At 37.9% G+C, this 21,480-nt stretch overlaps 1 protein-coding gene across 2 annotated transcripts in view; it reads right to left on the minus strand.

The window, feature by feature from the left end:
* Window positions 1–21,480, minus strand: part of SP1 (Sp1 transcription factor) — a 42,263-nt gene that overhangs the window by 3,828 nt on the left and 16,955 nt on the right. For both annotated transcript variants that reach the window (XM_074325629.1, XM_074325630.1), the window contains exons 4-5: window positions 2,988–3,156; window positions 708–907 (exon numbers count right to left, since the gene is read on the minus strand). In XM_074325629.1, coding sequence (XP_074181730.1) covers window positions 708–907; window positions 2,988–3,156 — 369 coding nt within the window. The remainder of the gene's footprint in view (window positions 1–707; window positions 908–2,987; window positions 3,157–21,480) is intronic.

A 21,480-nucleotide genomic window follows, 5' to 3' on the forward strand; every position in this document is an offset into this window, starting at 1 on the left:
GCCTTGTCCAATTACTGTCTTCAAACTATATTAGGCAGAATAAGGCCAGGTTTAGAAGGTGATAAAAGCAAGAAAAATTTAGTTGAGTATCTTTTGCTTTTGGGGGAAGAAAAACAGGTAAAGGTTGGGAGTAGCAGTTCCTGGCCATACATCTTCACACCACAAATTCAAGGAGTAGAAAGTGTCTGTAGCCCTGCATTCCTACCCTAAGGCCCAAGTTCTCTCTTCTTGGACAAGCTTAACTGCCCACCCCTCAAACCAAACATCCTGTGGGGAAGGGATGGTTTAAGCCAATCACAGCCCATTCTTGGAGCTGGAGGTAGGGTCGATCCCACCCAAACCACATACTAAAAATAGAACAAAGGGATCATTCTCAAAGGAAACTTGGCATGCCCCAAGAGGAGGGGAATAAATTTTTAAAAAGGAGGGAAAAAAAGGTTGAGGAGTATTCAGAAAGGAAGAAATACAGCAGCAAAGGAAGGCAGGACTGGGACTAAGCAGAACAACAGGTCCTCCTTCAAAATTCCATTCAAAACCCAGCTCCTTCCTTCTTAAAGGTTTTCTAGATTAACTCCAATTCCATTTGTGATCCATACATTCAGTTTCAAATATAAATTGCTCAGAAATTGTAGTTATTTCATAGGTAAGTTTTGTGACTTTCCATTCTTCTCTATTACTATTTCTTTCTTTTCTAGGCTGCGGCTCACCTGTATGTGTGCGTTTGTGCCTCTGGAGCTCATCTGAACGTGTGAAGCGTTTCCCACAGTATGACCAGGTACACATGAATGGCCTCTCGCCTGTATGCCAGCGCAAGTGTGCCCGTAAGTGTGAAGTCTTGCCATATACTTTGCCACAGCCTTGAATGTGGCAAATATGCTGTTTCTTTTTGCCAGGATCCCCAGAGCCCCTGAAAGTGAGAACACAACTATTCATCATTCTAGAGATAAAAATTGAAGAATCACAAAGTGTCAACAGTAATTACCTGACCCACTCAAAAATAACCCAAACTTTCATTTTTAAAAAAGGTTTCTCTTTAGTATCAAAAGATAAATCTTTAGTTGATTCTGGTTTTGATACCCAAAATTCAAGGTGTAGGTTTCCTCTCTATGAGATATTTGCTCTTTTCTGCTTTCCTGTTCCTTAATCAATTTTGATGTTTGAAGAAATAAACACTCTGGCGGTGACTTGGGAAATCCATGGGTCATTTTCTTAAAAGTTTAAATCTCAATACAAGCATTTTTTATGGGAACTACTGTAAATATAGTGATCTTTTTGGGCTGGGAACTTACTTAATGAGCAAAGGGTCTCTCCATTTAGGCACCTAGTGGAGAACTTTAAGGAAAATATTTTACAACTATAGAACTTTTTTCTAGAATAAATAAAGGTCAAGACCCAAATAGTGACGATTAAAAGCTGAAAAGCTAGAGCAGTATCAGGGACTTCAGTGAAAGAGGAACACAGGCTGAATAATATTTAAAAGGCGAATAAGGACCCTCACACTAATTCAAGGTATGTTAAAAAAAAAAAAAAAATTCCCTCTACGGAGCAGATCCTAAGGTCCTCTCAGAATCAGTTCTGAAATGTTTTTGCCAAACCAATTTGTTCCATGTGTGATCCATTAGTGGGCACTGGGGAGATTTCCAAGAGGGACTTTTTTTTGGTTTTAATAGCACATATTTGCAGAGGGAAAAAACTTAACGGAAATGAAATCACACTTAGGTGGAAATCAGAATTTCCTTCAAAAATTTAAATCCACTTTAAGCTTTATTAAAGGGAAACACTATTGTACTCAGTACTTTTGATTCAGGTTTTTCCTATAATGTAGGGTAACCTACAAATAAATTATTTTGTTTTGATACTCTTATTTTTGTGCTTTTTTAAAAAAAGATTTTATTGGGGGAGGGGAACAGGACTTTATTGGGGAACAGTGTGTACTTCCAGGCCTTTTTTCCAAGTCAAGTTGTTGTCCTTTCAGTCTTAGTTGCGGAGGGCGCAGCTCAGCTCCAGGTCCAGTTCCCGTTTCTAGTTGCAGGGGGCACAGCCCACCATCCCTTGCGGGACTCGAACCGGCAACCTTGTGGTTGAGAGGACATGCTCCAACCAACTGAGCCATCCGGGAGCTCAGCGGCAGCTCAGCTCAAAGTGCCGTGTTCAATCTTAGTTGCAGGGGGTGCTGCCCACCATCCCCTGCGGGACTCGAGTTGAACTGGCAACCTTGTGGTTGAGAGCCCACTGGCCCATGTGGGAATCGAACTGGCAGCCTTCAGAGTTAGGAGCATGGAGCTCTAACCGCCTGAGACACCGGGCTGGCCCCTGTGCTTATTTTTATTGGGACAAAACTTTAATAGACTTTTTTCAAAGTCATTTAAACAACTATGTGACTTTCTGTTTTCTTTCAAAAGCAGTGGCTTGCAGGAAAAGAATGGAACTTGGAATTCTCCAGAGATAATATTGAATAGCAGGTACTACTGAGAAAATCATCAGAACTTTGTTCTGCAGGACACATTACAGTCCCTGACGGAAGAATTTTCTACGTAGACTAAGCATTTTTGTCTATTTTGAGAGAAAGTAAGATGCTGGAAAACTTATCCTCATATAACCACTGTAAAGACACACTACAATAGGTATGTTTTTTTTTCTTGCAAGCCTATTTTACAAGCAACCTTGTTAAAAGCATCTCAAAACAGACATATGGTAATGATCATTAAACCAGCTGGCTCCGTCTGATTTCTTTAGGAGCAAGCAGGCACCTATTACGGCCCAAGGTCTTAGAGTCGATGAAAAGATCCAAGGAACCAGGAATCCACAGAATCAGAGCAACCAAGGGCCTGTAATATAACCTAATCAAATGTATTATACTATCTCTGATCCCTCTGCAACACTGCCAAGTCTTAAATGTTAAAAACATAACCCTCTTCTCATCACCAAATCCATTTACTTTTTTTTATTTTTATATTCCTCTTAAGATAATTGCTGGGTCAACTTACCTTCCTTCACTGTCTTTACAGTAGGGGCAGGTGCATGCTTCCCGCCGGGTCCTCCGACCAGCTTGGGGTTGGGGATCTGGGCTGTTTTCTCCTTCCTCTCCGCCTGCAGTGTCATCATGGATTCCATCACCACCAGCCCCATGGAGGCCAAGCTGAGCTCCATGATCACCTGAAATTCAGAGCAAAGGGTCAAGATGGGCAGTAGGGAGGGAGGCCATCGTAGCTGCAAGCATCTCAGGGACACTGCATTTACAGCACCATTTCTTCAAAGCTTTGAAGTCACATTCACTGATATCACCCATACTGGAAATCTCAAGAATCGTCATTGAAAATATAAAGAGCCAGTAAGTAGATGAAAACATGGTCAATCTCACTCCATTTTAAAGGTACAACTCGATTTATAATGGACTTCTATAATTTTTCATCTATCAGATTATAAAAAGTTAAAATTCTAATAATACACAGCAAGATATGGGGAAAATAGGTGTGTGTGTGTGTATGTGTGTGTGTGTGTGTGTGTGTGTGTGTGTGTGTATTGATAAATTAGATACAATTTGGAGGCCAATTTGGCACTATTATTAAAAGTTTTAATGCATATCTTCATTTGTCCAGTAATTCAAACACAGTTCAAAGTAATTCCATTTTGAAACCAGCAATGTCCTATGGATATACTCATGAGAACATAAAGATATGTGACAACAGTGTTTTCTGCAACAACAAAAAATTGGGAACAATAAAAATGTACGCCACTGAGATCCTATAGTTAAATAAATGACAATAAACTTAAGCAATGGACTACTATACATCCATCAAAAAGAATGATAAAGAGGTCCAACGAAACTCTTACTCCTTCCCAGAACTAAAGTGCTATAGAAGCAACCAAATGGAAATGACTAAAGAAGACTTTAAGAGATTCCGAACTAGAAATTATACAAAACCTGAGAGGGGAAACTTCCTGAAACGAGCAAAAAATTGTGCTGAATACTCAGCAGAGAACAGTACATGTGTATTATTAGGTTGATGCAAAAGTAATTGCAGTTTAAAAGGCTAAAAATTGCCAAAACTGCAATTACTTTTGCACCAACCTGTAATATAAAATTTGACACAATGAGGAAAGAGCTAGCTATACATACAACGTTTTGATTTGGGACTAGATGCTTTTCACAATTCTAGAAAAAGGAAGAAAATGTAAAGCATACATTCTGTCATTTGATGTCATTTGTTTTTAAAGATAAAATTTGTATAAAATCACTAATTTCTGTCCCGGATAAATTAAAACAGATAAATGTTACCAAGTTCTAGGCCAATGTTTTTCAAACTTTTAAAACCTGCAACCCAGGGGGCCGGCCCGGTGGCTCAGGCAGTTAGAGCTCCATGCTCCTAACTCCGAAGGCTGCCGGTTCGATTCCCACATGGGCCAGTGGCCACTGCTCTCAACCACAAGGTGGCCAGTTCAATTCCTTGAGTCCCGCAAGGGATGGTGAGCTCTGCCCCCTGCAACTAAGATTGAACATGGCACTTTGAGCTGAGCTGCCTCCCCCAGTTGTTGGCTGGAGCGCAGGCTCTCAACCACAAGGTTGCCAGTTCGATTCCTCGACTCCCGCAAGGGATGGCGGGCAGCGCCCCCAGCAACTAAAATTGAACATGGCACCTTGAGCTGAGCTACTGCTGAGCTCCTGGATGGCTCAGTTGGTTGGAGTGCGTCCTCTCAACCACAAGGTTGCCGGTTCGACTCTCACAAGGGATGGTGGGCTGTGCCCCCTGCAACTAGCAACGGCAACTGGACCTGGAGTTGAGCTGCGCCCTCCACAACTAAGACTGAAAGGACAACAACTTGACTTGGAAAAAAGGCCTGGAAGTACACACTGTTCCCCAATAAAGTCCTGTTCCCCTTCCCCAATAAAATCTTTTTAAAAACAAACAAACAAACAAAACCTGCAACCCAAAGTAAAAAACATATTTGACATTATATTTTACCTAGTAGGTAACACATATAACAGAAACAAAAGTTTCACAAACAATGCTGACGCTTATTATGATAAGCAATGTATTCTTAAATTTTCTAGACTCTACTTAAATTTTTTTTTTCCTTAATGCTGGTCATGACCCAGTATACTGAGTGTATGAACCACTAATGGGTTGGTTACACTGGACATTTTCAAACATTGCTATAGGCCAGTGGACAAAAGTAATGGTTTAAAGGAATAGATAACATTCTTGTCAGGGTTTCAAAGCATCTACTATCAATAAGTATTCACCTATGAAAGCACCGTATAAATAAGTTAATGACTCTATCCATATTTAAGATTTCTATAAATGGAGTATTGAATTGGTCTGCTTTGTTTTATCTACTTTATAAAGAAGGAAACTTAAGTAAATAGGGTAGAACAGACTTACCATCTAAAATCTAGGCTCTTGATTTTACTTTTGTACCTAAGCTCCACTCTTTTCCGCTCATTAACCTAATTTTGAGTTACTATGCCTAATAATAAGTTCTTCTTGTGCATTCCTACACACTCTACCACTTCTAAGCACCAGCCTCTGGCATTAAAATAAATTTAATCTGAATGTTTTGAGACTTGCATGATACTGGCAGAGCTAAAACTGAGAATTACTGGAGTACAGGGTTAAGAACAGCTTCTGGAGTAAAACAGACCTAGACATGAGTTCCTGCACCGCCATTTGATTAGCTTCTAACAGTGAGCAAGTAACTTTCTCCATCATTAAAACTGGGATGAACTATTATCAATCTCATAAAGTTACTGTGAAAAACAAATGAAATAATACATGTAAGGTGCTTAGCATAGTATGTCACACAGCAAGCATTCAACACATTGTAGCTAATATTAATAGGAAAATATCTTATGGGAAAACCATAGTGAGACATCATGGAATAAGATATACACCAATATTTTGTTTAATAAATCTGCCTTAAAAACTATGTTACTAGGGGCAGCCGGTTAGCTCAGTTAGTTAGAGTGCGATGCTCATAGCACCAAGGTTGCCAGTTCGATCCCCACATGGGCCAGTGTGAGCTGCGCCCTCCACAACTAGATTGAAACAACTACTTGACTTGGAGCCGATGGGTCCTGGAGAAACACACTCAAAGTCAATAAAAGTTTAAAACAAACAAACAAAACATTATGTTACTAAGTGGAAACTCCCCCTAGTGGGGATGGAGAATTTATCCTCTGCAATAAATCCAAATAGTTCAAGGCTAATTAGGATGCTAGTATCACCAATGGTTACCAACCAAAAATTACATTCAAGAAAGAAATTTATGAAACTGTAGATCCCGCTAACTACAATAGGTCGTTAGAATCAAGATTCAGACAAAACCGTGGTACTCATAAACAAATCATCTTCTTTGACCTACTTTCCAAGCTAATCTAACTCATTAAAATTGAGAAGCAATTCATTTACCCCAAAAGACCTCCCCTGTCCCAGTCAATTGGAAAGTGGCAAACCTTTCTCCATTTTATTAAAACATAATAATAATATTCAGGACAGGGCATAATTCAGTAAAGAGGGAAACAGAAATACTCAGATATTAGGCCTCTCTAAAACCTCATGTCTAACTCTATTTCATTACAAAATAGTCAAAACTAGTATCTTCCTGGATCCCCACTATGATTTCAAAGAATTTTTTTAAAAGTGAAAACTGAGAATTAGGTTAGATAAAATTAACAACTTTGAATTTCATTTAACAAAAAGAAGGGATGAAATGTCAACAAAGCATCAGACCAGAATCTGTTTCCAGCCTCTTTTAATAATAGTTTTAGAAAAAGAATAGTTTTATCTTAAAATCTGGCACTGGTTAAGCAATGAAATAAATTAAAGATTCTCCTTTCCATGATGAAAATAACTAGTACACCAAAGGCACAGTTTAATGACAGTCTTGCCCCGCCCACTGGTTGCCTCTAGCATTAGTTTCTGAAATAGCTATGGCAGTTACACACTTTTTATAGTTACACACTTTTTCAGTTTCCTCAAACTGAAGTGTATTGAAATTATGAACTTTCAAGAAGACCATTGTGATAAGTCAAACAGCCTATTCTTTTCTGAGAAAAAACTTGGACAATACTAAAATAAGATAAAATATGAACCTCCTCAGTAATTTTCAAAAGGGTGGTTCCCATATGCTTTCTGGAATGATTTTGGGAACATTATGTTTTTTTTAATTCAGTAAATATTAATACAGTAAGACTGAATTTTAAAACTGTACCTGTGTTAAGCATACACTGGGTTTTCTGAACATGTTCCATTTTACACAACAGATTTAATCCAAAGGAGTATATCTCAGACCACGAAGTGTTTGCACATTCAGCCATGTTGAAACAGAATACTGGTAACATATACTTATGTGTGAGGAACATCAGGATCCAGAATATGACCCCAAATCAAGAAAAACGTCTCTAGTAACAGAGATAGCAAAGTAGAGAAAAAGGAATAGAAGAATTGTTTTTCTTTTTTTTAATTAAATTTATTGAGGTGACAATTGTTAGTAAAATTACATAGATTTCAGGTGTACAATTCTGTATTACATCATCTATAAATCCCATTGTGTGTTCATCACCCAGAGTCAGTTCTCCTTCCATCACCATATATTCGATCCCCCTTACCCTCATCTCCCACCCCCCACCCCCCACCCCCCTTACCCTCTGGCAACCACCAAACCATTGTCTGTGTCTATGGAATTGTATTTTTAATGACAGAAAAACTGATAACTGGGAGTGATAAGATGTAATACCAAAACATACAAATAATATAGATGGCCCCCAATTTCATGCTTCTATTGACTACTTGGTTATTCTTGAGATAGTTTAATGTGGGAAAGACCGGATAAATGCTTGATTTTATCAATTACTAGTCTTCAAAATATCAAGTTGGTTTCCTAAAATCCTTGAAAAGTGACCAATGAATTTTTTTTTTTAATTTTTTTATTGGGGAATATTGGGGAACAGTGTATTTTTCCAGGGCCCATCAGCTCCAAGTCCAGTCGCCGTTTTCAATCTTAGTTGCAGGGGGCACAGCCCACCATCCCATGCGGGAATTGAACCACATTAAGAGCTTGCACGCTAACCATCTGAGCCATCTGGCTGCCCTGAATTTCTTTTCTTAAAAATCAAGTTTATTGGGATGGCCGGATGGCTTAGTTTGTTAGAGTGCGAGCTCTTAACAGTGTTACCGGTTCGATTCCCACATGAGTCAGTGAACTGCGCCCTCCACAACTAGATTGAAGACAACGAGCTGCCCCTGAGCTGGAGGCAGGGCGGCTGGATGGCTCAGTTGGTTAGAGCACGAGCTCTTAACAACAAGGCTGCCGGTTCAATTCCCGCATGGGATGGTCTTCAAGTCCCTGGCAACAGCAACTGGACTTGGAGCTGAGCTATGCTCTCCACAACTAGACTGAAGGACAACGACTTGACTTGGAGCTGATGCACCCTGGAAAAACAGGTCCCCAATATTCGCCAACAAAGGGAAAAAAATCAAGTTCATTGAGCTATAACTTACAAACAATGAAAACTCACCATTTTAATCAGTTTAGACCAGGGTTCCCAACTGGGGCCATTTTGCTCCCCAGGAGACATATGACACTGTATGGAGAAGTTTTTGATTGTCAGGTCTGGTATCCAGTACTACTAAACATTCTACAATGCGCAGGACAGCCTGCTCCTCCCCCAAAATGAAGAATTATCCATTTTGAAACGTCAATAGTGCCGACGTTAAGAAACATGGTTTAGACAAATGTATACAGTAAGTAGTATAACTACTATTACGTGCAAGATATAGAATATTTCCACCAACTCAAATAGTGCCCTCACTCACCCTGCCCACTGTAATCAGTCTTCTTTGCATCAATATGAACTCATAGATTTAAACATATTTGATGCTTCGATCCAGTGCAGCTTTTTATCCTTACTGATGCTCAAACTGTCCACTTAGCCATAGAAAAATACCAAATTGGCTCCTGTGTCCTTTGACAAGATATCCCATGTTTGACATTAATTTCCTGCTCTAGATCTAGAATCAGCTTTCTTCAAGTATTCCTAGTATTTCCTAGTTTCTTTTAATGGGGAATTAGTGTTTAGAAACCACAATCATTTTAGTCATTTGAAGCTCTGGTGGATTCCACAGAAAGTAATCATTTGAACACTATTTCCTGAATTCTTACATGTTGGTATTTAATTATCCGTGCTCTTTATACTTGGAGGTCTATTTGTCTGGCTATAACATTCTTGGTTCATGTTTTACTTCCTTGATTCTCTTAAATGTTAATTCATTGCATTCTGACATGCTGCCAAAAAAGCCTAGTGATACTCTACTTTCCTTCCTTTGTAAGTGATTAGGTCTTTTTCATTTCTTTTTTTAATTAGGATGCCCAAATGATTTTTTCCCTTAAAACCTATCAGTTTTACTAGACTATGTCTCATTGTTGACCATTCTGGGTCAATTTCCCCAGATACACTTTGGGAAAGTTTGCTCACAGGTTTTCATTGTTTTCTTCCTTGAGGACTTTGTTCATCTAAATGTTGGTTCTTCTTTGGCTATATTTTATATTTTTTTCTCACTCCTTTGCCCCCCCCCCTTTTTGGGTTTCTTTTATTTTAAAAGCAGGGTTCCCTTTTTATAATACGTATAAAAAATTAATTTTGTTTTACTTAGTCTTTTTATTTTATTGAGTCATTATCTGTTGTGCTTATTTATGTTCTTTTTAGTTTCGTTTTTATTTCTCAAGTAATTTTTTTCTCTTATTTCCAATTTTTTCCTGAGGTCTGTCCCTTCTCTTTTCAAATTCTCCTTTTCTCCAATCACTTCATTTCTGACATTTTTCTAATTTGAATTTGTACTTTCAAAACTTCTATCATTTCCATAAATTCTTTTAGCTTATTTTGAATTTTCACCTATTTTGTGGCATGTCTCCAGGGTCCTTTCACTGTCTGAGGGAATGTTTTTCTGCTTCTTTCTGTTGTTGTTATTAGTATCTTTTACTAGTAGTAACTTTATATGGATTCAAACTCTTTTTCAAGTAAAATGAAGTTTTCCTGAAATTTTAGGAGCAAGGGGTAGGAGCCAGGACGGCTTTTCTAAGCTTCAAGGCTTTAGAGATTCCTTTTCTCTTATTTTTGCAAAGTGATTAAAACAAAAATAACACACAACTTTTCATTCTTTCTGTTATCTACCCTTCTGCTCTTTCTCTTACTTTTATCTTGTTCCTTTCTTTGTTCCTGTCTAGCTCAGTGTGAATTCTACTCCTAGAAGTTTCTCTTCGGTTCCAAGCTTTACGTTAGAACTTCAGTTTGTTAAATTTCAAAAGTTGTCAGACTCTCCCCCTTCCCTTGTACACACCGTCTAACTGAATCCTGCAGAACCCCTTCCAAGTTTCAGTTCCTGTTCTAGATGTTCTTCAGTGAGTACCTGTTGGGAATTTAGAGGTTCTCCTATTCTCAGGGCCACAGAAGCCCTGTTGCCTTCCCTCTGCTACCTCTCCTTCACAAACGCCAGTAATCTATAGATCTTCTAGTTTGTTCCCACCTGCTGGTTCACTGCAGATATAAGCCTTCGTTGCAGAGTTTTTGGTTTTCCTATCCTAGTTTCTCCAGCTAATATATCTGTTTTGTAACAATTTTAAATTTATAGAAACATTACAAAGATAATTCAGAAAGTTCTTATATATTCTACACCCAGCTTCCCTTAAGGTACAGTAGTTAAAACCAATAACATTGGTACAATACTAGTAACTATAGACATTTTTTGGGTTTCACCAGTGTTTCCACTAATGTCCTTACTCTCTTCCAGGATCCCATCCAGGGTACCACATTTCATTTAGCTGTCATGTCTCCTTAGGCTCCTTTGATCTATGAAAGTGTCTTAGTTTCTCATGACCTTGACAGTTTTGAAGAACACTGGTTGGTATTTTGTAGAACGTCCCTCAATTTGAACTGGTCTGATGTTTTCTCATTAGACTGGAGTTATGGGTTTTGGAAAAGAATACCACACAAGTGAAGTACCCTTCTCATCACATCATACTAGCAGGTACATGATATCAATATACTGTTTTTAGGAGGGAGCTACAGAAAGATTAAAGTAACTGGCTGCCACCATTATGTTCCCACAATTTTCACTAAATTATCTTTTAAAAGTTTAAAAAAAAAAAAAAATGGAGTCTGGGTGGCCGCTTAGCTCAGTTGATTAGAGCGTAGCGCTAATACCACCAAGGTTGCCAGTTCAATCCCCACATAGACCACTGTGGGCTAAGCCCTCCTTTAAAAAAAAAAAAATGCAGTCATCTAAATTAATTATCTAGGCGGACTCCTCAGTGCCCATCTGCGGTTTTGTCAGTGGGACATGTATGTACATGTATGAGCACTCGGCTACGGGGCGCCACAGCAGACAACACTACATGGTTCCCAATTTCATTCTCCCTTTCTTCCTGCCTAAAAGGTGCCTGATTTTGCTCAGGGTAACAATATTCCAGGTTAAAAATATTCTCCTTCCCACATTCCCTTGCAGATAAGGAGCTTGATCCATCAGATATAAAACAAAATTGCTGAGGAAGACTTTCAGGAAAGCTCTTTAAATGGGAACTAGGCTTGCTTCCTCTTTTATCAAACTTTACCCATCCTTCCTTTATCCTGTCTGCAAAGAGATCACAATGACCAAAAGTGGAGTATCTGCCTTGCAAGCACGGCAACTGTCCCGTTCTAAAGCAAAACAACATGGCTGGGTCCCTGCTGTTATCTGGGGCTGCAGCACCAACCTTGAACTCACTAGCTCCAAACTTCATGTTCTACGAGAACAGTAATCCCCTCTCTGGTTAAGCCACTGGAATATAGCTAAATGCATTCCCTAACCACAAAAAAATAAACAATAAAGAAACTTTTGTTAAAAAAGTAAGTCATGACAATGTTGGGCGTATCAATTTTGATTGACTGTAGTACAGCTCAGTATGTCCTACCAGTATGCTGTGTCCCTGTTTTTTGTGTGTCAAATTGATAAGAGCCTTTAATTTTCTTGGTCCAATTTCTAGAACTATGCTGTAAGCATCTAACAAAAAAATTCTGATAATTTTATATTAGACCACATAAGAATAGAGAACATGCATCAGAAACTTACTTCTTTCTGCTCCAGAATGCAAGCCCTTGCTAATTCATTAGTAACTTGTGCTCTACACACACCCATATACCTTGCTTCTAAACTTATTTCTTCCACATTAAATCTTTCGTCATTATACAATTACTACATCTTATTTTACACACACATACATATGAGTGACAATTTATAGGCTTTGCTATATATAAACTATATAAACTTCCTTTGGGGCGTATCCCTCTAGTGCCTTATACCATGTGGGCTCCTTAAGGGCAGGTTGTAGAAATGTTTATCAATTATTTACTATGCTAAGCTCTGAATATTCAAAGAATTAGTTCTTGCTGTTGAAGAGCTCGTAGTTCACTACAGAAGAAACAGATAATTTCAAAACAATCAGATAAATATTCTAGTAAAAGCCATTCAAAGGATCTTCTAGTACTGAAAAGGGTCATTTCCCTAGCTTGGAATTTCAGAGAAGGCTTGCTTCCTAGAGGAACTGACATTTGGGCCAAACTTTAAAGAATGCCTAGGAGTTAGCCAGGTCAAGAATATTGGCAAGGGAAGAGTGTCGCAGGCAGAGAAGGAACATTATGAGCAAAGGAATGTGGTGGAATAGAACACGGGATGTGGAACAATGGTGGAGTAGAGGGAGAAGATGGAGGTGGAGAGATGAACTTCAAAGCAGGTGATACTATTAGATACTTAAAAGACTTTTTTTTTAAAGTGATGATAGAATATGGAGAGATCCACATTTTCATACAACTCCCAGTAGCATGAGTGCACAAAAGCATACAAGGTCTGACAATTAAGTTCGCGACCTTGTTGTAAGGCTGTTGCTAACCCTTTTTGATATCAGGGGGATTATTCACATGAATTTGTACCAACTGGACAAACAGTTAACCAAGTTTACTATTTGGAAGTGCTGAGAAGCCTGCGTGAAAAAGTTAGATGAAAACGACCTGAACTTTTCACCAACAAGTCGTGGCTCTTGCATCATGACAATGCACCAGCTCACACGGCACTGTCTGTGAGGGAGTTTTTAGCCAGTAAACAAATAACTGTATTGGTTATTTGTACTCACCTGATCTGGCCCCCAATGACTTCTTTCTTTACCAGAAGATAAAGGAAATATTGAAAGGAAGACACTTTGATGACATTCAGGACATCAAGGGTAATACGATGACAGCTCTTGATGGCCGTTCCAGAAAAAGAGTTCCAGAACTGCTTTGAAGGGTGGACTGGGCACTGGCGTCAGTGCATAGCTTCCCAAGGGGAGCACTTCAAAGGTGACTGTAGTGACATTCAGCAATGAGGTATGTAACACTTTTCCTACGATGAGTTCGCAAACTTAACTGTCAGACTACGTATGGCAGGGAAACAGTTTGGTATGTGTATGGTGTTTTGGCGATATGGATCAAGTCTTTAAGATGTGACTAATCTTTAACACTGCAAGAATATTTCTAGGAATAAGGACATGTGCCAGATACTGTATTATGCTCTGGGAATAGAAAGACATAACACCGGCCATGACCGAGCTTCTCTCTCACTGAGAAGACACAAAATGAAATCAACAAGTATAATATCTGTCCTATAATTTGTATAATAAAGTACTAATAAAATTCTCTGATAAAAGAAGTTTAAGAGTTGGGAAGGGAAGTATTAGAAGAAAGAAAAGTGAAATGTTTGGGGCTATTCCATCAGATAATGGTGAGATATAATAAAGGTCTAAAGTAGGGCTATGGGGGCCGGCCTTGTGGCTCAGGCGGTTGGAGCTCCGTGCTCCTAACTTCGAAGGCTGCCGGTTCGATTCCCACATGGGCCAGTGGGCTCTCAACCACAAGGTTGCCAGTTCAACTCCTCGAGTCCCGCAAGGGATGGTGGGAAGCTTCGCCCCTTGCAACTAAAATTGAACATGGCACCTTGACCTGAGCTGCTGCTGAGCTCCCAGATGGCTCAGTTGGTTGGAGCATGTCCTCTCAACCACAAGGTTGCTGGTTCGACTCCCACAAGGGATGGTGGGCTGTGCCCCCTGCAACTAGCAACGGCAACTGGACCTGGAGCTGAGCTGCGCCCTCCACAACTAAGACTGAAAGGACAACAACTTGACTTGGAAAAAAGTCCTGGAAGTACACACTGTTCCCCAATAAAGTCCTGTTCGCCTTCCCCAATAAAAAAATAAAAAATAAAAATAAAGTAGGGTAGTGGTTCCAGTGAAGAAAAAGGCATGGATAAGAAAATATGTAAGGGGGGGGGGAAACGGCAGGGTTTAGTGGTTGAATATCGAGGGTGCCAAAAAAATGTATACAAGTGAACACGTTGGTCAACGTTGCTCAAACAGTAGTTCGCCGTAATCAGAAGTGTCTGGACACTGATGGAAACCACTTTGAGCACCTCTTGTCATTGCTGAAGTCAAATGTGACTTGTATTCACCTTTTGTTATTGGTATACATTGAGTATTACAATTTTAGTACAGTTTTCCTTTCTCAAAATGTGTATACATCTTTTTGGCACCCTCTGCACATGGAACTTCAAACTTTCTGGGATATAAGTGAATCAGCAAGACTGAACAAAAGAGAGGCAACAAACATGTTTAAGATCTTTCAAAGATACAGAATAAGGAATTCATTAAAGCTGAATCTAATCCAGTAACTCTACTCCTAGGTATATAACCAAGATAAATAAAAACATGTCAACACAAAAACTTGTACATGAATGTTCACAGAATCATTATTCATAATAGCCAAAAGTAGAAATAACCCAAATGTGTATCAACTTGACTGGATAAACAAAATTTAGTATATTCACACAATTAAATACTGTTTGGCAATAAAAAATAACTGACAACTGACAATCCTGCTACAACATGGATGAACCTTGAAATCATTGTGCTAAGTGAAAGAAGCCAGTCACAAAAGATCACATATTGTACAATTCCATTTATATGCAATACCCAGAATTGGCAAATCCACAGAGATGGCAAGTAGATTAGGGTTGTCTTAGACTGGAGATGAGGGGTGAGAATGGGGAATGACAGCTAATGAGCCCTGTAGTATTTCTTTTGGGGGTGATGAAAACGTTCTTAGACTGTAGTGGTAGTTGTACAACTCTGTGAATATACTAAATTTCACTGAACTGTATATTTTAAATGCGTGGATTACATGGTAAGGGATTAGGCTGGTGCAAAAGTAATTGCGGTTTAAAAGGTTAAAAAAATGGCAAAAACTGCAATTACTTTTGCACCAACCTAATACATGAATTACAGTTCAATAAAGCTGTTTTAAAAAAACAAACTATAGTTTAACAATTCTTTTCAAAAAAAAAGGAAGGAAAAATGAAAAAAGGTTCAAAGGGGAAAATTATAAAGGAAAACGAAACAACCTACATTGCGGGGGAAGGGCACCACCACGGGAGTAGGGAAAAGGAAAATATTTTACTTTTTATTTATTTTGATTCAACAAATCTTTACTGCACTTTTGCTGTGTGCCACACACTAATGGTAGGTGCTACAGTCAAGGAGCCAAAATATAGTGAGATGACACACAAGGGAAAACGAGGTATCTCTAGTTGCCCTTTTTGCTCTAGATGTCAGGAGGCTCAGAGACAAATCTTATATTCAAAATAACTTCAGATACTTCCGCCCTTGTCATATTTCAAAAATCATTCTAGGCAAATAAAGCTCAATGTTTACCAAAATGTCTGGAAGGGAAGACTGGCAAGAAACTAAAAAACGCTACAACTGGTTTAAGTGACAGGTGGCCTTCTTTATGTTTTTCCAAATGAAATATAATGAAAAATAGAGGCGAGTTAAATATGTACACACACGTTTAAATATGAACAATGATCAAACTTTTGAAAGGCATCTCTGTTATGTTTTTAATTCATTAAAGAAATCACACGCAAAGAAACATCATTTGACATGAAAAGTCTCTGTATTAAAAAAAGCAAAAGTTTGAGAAAGTTATTGTTGGCAAATTTTAAAAACAATGAATTTCTTTATTTAAAAAAAGAACCCAGGCAAGTTCCTAAGAATATTATTATCATACCAGTAGATGAATCAACTGATATAACTTGTAGATAAGCAGAAGAAAAAAATACTCAACCTCACTAGTAAGCAAAAACATAAAAACTTCACTATTAGGGAAAGGTCTGAGTCCATAAAAATGTTCATCATTGGAAAAAGCCATTTAAACAAATATTCATCAATAAATTATTTACAATAGCAATACAAGAAATGGGTTAAAATGTAAACAATAAGGAAATCGTTAAACAACTTGATGGAATATTAGGCAGTCAACATAAGTTAAGTATAAAAACTTGGGGAAGTGCTTATGCCATAATATTACTGAACAAACCAAGGAACAAATTACATGCGTTATTAGAATAAAGCTATGCTAAAGAAATATATACATTAAAATTTAAATAAAGTAGAAGAAAACACACCAAACTGATGACTGTGATGAGGAGTGCTATTGGTTTTGTTTTTCTCCTTCCTATTTCTCATATTCTTATAATGTAATTAGATAACTTTTATCATTAAAACCACCTACATAGTAAAAAAAAAAAAATTTCAACCTGCGCTCTCTCCCCTTTCTGGTACATTAGTTTTTATAGATTTAAACACCGGTTCTTCACATTTCAGAAAATGTGTAGTTTTTCCTAAGTACAGGCAATGAGCACAATGATGGCAAAGCAAGGCTCTCACCAGTAGGTGTCACTGTAATTAAGTGATAGATCCGTGTTTTTAAAGTCCACCCTCCCAGACAAGATTTAAGAAGGAAAAAAGGGCGGGCGGGGGTAGGGGGAAGACAAATTTTAAATGGGAGACCATTTGAGGAAGTATATATAATTCAGAAGTCTCTCCATCAAAACAAGAATTTTTTCCAGTTTTGGTCATGTTTCCTTACTAAATACACTCTAGTTTTTTGTTCTCCATTACAAATCCAAAGGTACAGATTTCCCTATTTCTTTTCCCTATTTCCAAGAAAACTAAAGATTTCAAAATTTGATCATTAGTGACATGCTGAAATTCTTCCAAATTCTAAGACTTTCACCTACTTCCTACCTATGACAACATCATTCTATAGTGAAAAGTGTTTTTCAAAACAGAAAAATTAGAATTGCCTTTTCCCCCTGCAACTATCAACAGTGATGATTTCCTGGGGAAAGGGACTCACTTTAACAACCCTCCCAAACTAGCTGTAATTACTATATTTTTCCGACAGGTGTGATTTAAAATTGATTTAAATATATATTACCAGGAAAACCGTGGAGGAGGGACATAAAAGTTAAGAGAACAGTCGTTTCATTTAGTAAGAGCAGGAAAGTGATAAAATAAAATAAATAGAAGAATGATAAAATTAACTTTGGACTTATTTCATATCTCCATCACGTCCCTAATTAAAGGAGAGATGAACACCATCTCCTCCCTCATTGAGTTTTAAATCAGGTTCTTTTGACCGACTTTTGGACTGTTCATATCTATCAACTCACATTTTAAATTACTGGAGAGCCTCTGATGATTAAAATGAATAAGGGCCATCACTCACACACACTGTAATGAACTATAATGGTGCCGCTGGACAAACCTAGGTTTGAATCCTGGTTTTACCACTTACTAACTGGGTAACCTCTCTGAGCCTTACCTTCGTCATAAGCAAAAAGGATATAATTATATTGGACTAATAAATTAATATAAAGCATACCTAGCATTGTTCCTGGCACACAGGAGATACACTCAATAAATCATTGTACATTAGGAAAATAAAAGGAGGGCTAAATACGACTTTTAATGTTTTTTCTCCCATCTACACAAGCACCCTTTCTACCCACAATGTGTCATTTTGAATTTATCTAGGGGAGTTATAATATCAAATTCAATCAACATCTCTAAAATAGGAGCAATAAAAGAATACTGTAAAAGAAACAAAAAATAAAATACACAGCCATCTAATATTTTGTTTCTAACTACTAGATTTACCAATGAAAAAGGATAATCATATTGCAACCTTCAAACAATATGTAATTCCCATTAAAAATAGCTTGGGTTTGATTAGTGATGCAGAAATAGTAACTGTTCTGAATGCAGTATTGTCTCGAAAGAAGAAACAGTGTGAATTAAATTTTATGTTTTCAGAAAATTTTCTGGATAAAATACAGTAATGAGATGCTGTGTGATGATAAAAGCATGAAAGAATGCTGAAACAAAGTAGAGATGTACATGGGAAAGATAAGAACCTAAAACTCGGGTATCCTAGAGACTGTCTCCCACTAACAAACAAGACCAAATTAATTCTCTAGTAGGGCCGAAGAAGAAAAATGAATAGTAGCCATCTATCATGTTCTGTGAATAAGGTTCTAAAAAAATATTTAGGGGTGGCCGGATGGCTCAGTTGGTTAGAGCGTGAGCTCTTAACACCAGGGTTGCTGGTTCGATTCCCACATGGGCCAGTGAGCTGCACCCTCCACAACTAGATTGAAGGATGACTTGACTTGGAGCTGATGGGTCCTAGAGAAACACACTGTTCCCCAATATTCCCCAATAAAAATTTTAAAAAGAAAGTCTAAATTTATTTAAAAGAAATATTTATAGTACTATTATATTAACAGTAATAATGGAAACCAAAAAGGGGGTGAAGACATCTAAAATCTTACTACCCCAACAAATTACTTATCTTCATTTCAACTTCCCCTCAATTACTATTCGTATGCACAAATAAACTTTACGTATTTGTAATCATAATAGTTACATTATGAATAAAAATCTGAATTAATATTAAAGAAGTAACTCTTCAGATCCACACCATCCTGAGATCCCTGAAGTGACCATGTAAATAAGCACTTACATGTTAGGTATCTTTTAATGACAGGTTCTCTAAGTTTATGCACAAGTAATGCCCCAGCACAATTATATAATCTGATATACTACAGCTGACATTTCAACCCCTCCCCTAAGCATAAACTCTTAAGGTAACTTTTTTTTTTTTTTTTTTTAAGATTTTATTGGGGAAGAGGAACAGAACTTTATCTTAGTTGTGGAGGGTGCCGTTCAGCTTCAAGTTGTTGTCCTTTCAATCTTAGTTGTGGAGGGCGCAGCTCAGCTCCAGGTCCAGTTGCTGTTGCTAGTTGCAGGGGGCACAGCCCACCATCGAGGAATTGAACCGGCAACCTCGTGGTTGAGAGGACGCGCTCCAACCAACTGAGCCATCCGGGAGCTCGGCGGCAGCTCAGCTCAAGGTGCCGTGTTCAATCTTAGTTGCAGGGGGCGGAGCCCACCATCCCTTGTGGGACTCGAGGAATTGAACCAGCAACCTTGTGGTTGAGAGCCCACTGGCCCATGTGGGAATCAAACCGGCAGCCTTCGGAGTTAGGAGCATGGAGCTCCAACCACCTGAGCCACCCGGCCGGCCCTTAAGGTACCTTTTTAATGTTAAGAACTAGACTTCATCTTGGCTTAATTTGTCCAGATTACTAGGTAAGTACTAAAAGCAGATACCTCTCATTTATATCCAGTGTTGCAAAAACACATCATAGCTTTAAACTGCCAGTGACAGTATGACCAAAGGATGGAAAGTTACTCTATGAAAATATCCAGATGCTCATCTAGGCATTGATGTACTTCTTTTCCTATACTGGTTTCCTTAAACTTTTGCTTAATATGGCAATGAATAATTTAGATGTATTTTATTTAATATATTTGGAGTTTTATGTTCTCTGTTCTTTTAATATTGATTATGTAATGAATGAATCAGCAAACCAACTCCTAAGGACTTATTTTAATGATTCAAAATGAGAAAATTGTATGCTATTATACTCTGTATTTAAAATACAGGAAAATTTGAAGGTACCTGAATATTTGACAAGAGAAATAATAAATTGTGGCAAACAACTTGATAGAATATTACATAGTAATTTAAAATCACCCATTTAGAATGGGTTCTTGCCGTCTGTGGGGGCAAGGATGGACCTGGAGGGTGCTGTGCGGAGTGGAATTATGTCAGACAGAGAAAGACAGATGCAATATGATTTTGCTTATATGTGGAATCTAAAGAACAAAATAAACAAAACTGAAATAAACTCATCGATACAAAGAACATTTTGATGGCTACCAGATAGGAGGGGGGGGTGTGGAAAAGGGTAAGAAATTAAGAAGCACAAACTTGTTACCAAGTAGTCACAGCGATGTAGGGTATATCAAAAGGACTATAGTCAATAATAACTATGTACGGTGTCAGACGGGTACTAGATTTCTCTGGGTGATAGATGGGACGGGGAGTTGGGGGCAGGGTAAAAAGGTACAGGGATTAAGAAGTACAAATTGGTAGTTACAAAATAGTCATGGGGATGTAAAGTAAAACATGGGGAATATAGTCAATAATACGGTAATAACTATTATAGTGCCAGATGGGCTAGTCAAGGGGATCACTTCTTAAATTATACACATGTCTAACTACTATGCTGTACACCTGAAAATCACCCCTTTAAAAGTGAGATATAAAACAAGGATTCCCACTATCAACAGGAATGAAATGATAGACACGTGTGCTCCAATGTTCATTGCAGCTTTGTTTACGGTGGCCAAGACATGGAAACAACCAAAATGTCCTTCAATAGACGAATGGATAAAGAAGTTGTGGTATATGTACACAATGGAATACTATTCAGCGGTAAGAAAAGATGATATAGGACCATTTGTGACAATATGGATGGATCTTGAGATTATAATGCTGAGCGAAATAAGTCAGACAGAAAAAGCAGAGAACCATATGATTTCACTGATATGTGGTATATAAGCCAAAAACAACAAACAAATGAACAAGAACAAACAAATGAAGGAACAAAAACTCATAGACAGACAATAGTTTAGGGGTTACCAAAGGGTAAGGGGGAGGGAAGATCTAGAGGAGGGTAAACAGGGTCTAATATATGGTGATGGAAAGAGAACTGACTCTGGGTGGTGAACACACTATGTGATATATAGATGATGTATTACAGAAATTGTACACCTGAAATCTATGTAACTTTACTAACAATTGTCACCCCTAAACTTTAAAAAAATGCTAAGGCTACTTAGAAAACATGAAATACTAAAGAAAATATTATATGAATTTCGTTTGTATGGGATCTTCAATTTTTCGTATTAAAAAAATTAAAGCTAAAAAATGAAATGAGGTATAAATAGTGGAAAGGAGTAGATACAATTATTTGTAGATGACCTGGAAACATTAAGAATATCACTAAAAACTATTGAAAGCGCTAAGATTACAGTAAGATAGCCATTATAAAATTCACACACATAATAGGTTTCCTATACACAAATAACAACCAGTTAGAAATAAAATGGAAGAAAAGTCCTATTTGCAATAGCAACAAAACCTATAAAATACTAAGCTTAAAGTTAGCA

Source organism: Rhinolophus sinicus, linkage group LG02 (genome assembly GCF_036562045.2).
Source record: "Rhinolophus sinicus isolate RSC01 linkage group LG02, ASM3656204v1, whole genome shotgun sequence".
NCBI classification, from domain to species: domain Eukaryota; kingdom Metazoa; phylum Chordata; class Mammalia; order Chiroptera; family Rhinolophidae; genus Rhinolophus; species Rhinolophus sinicus.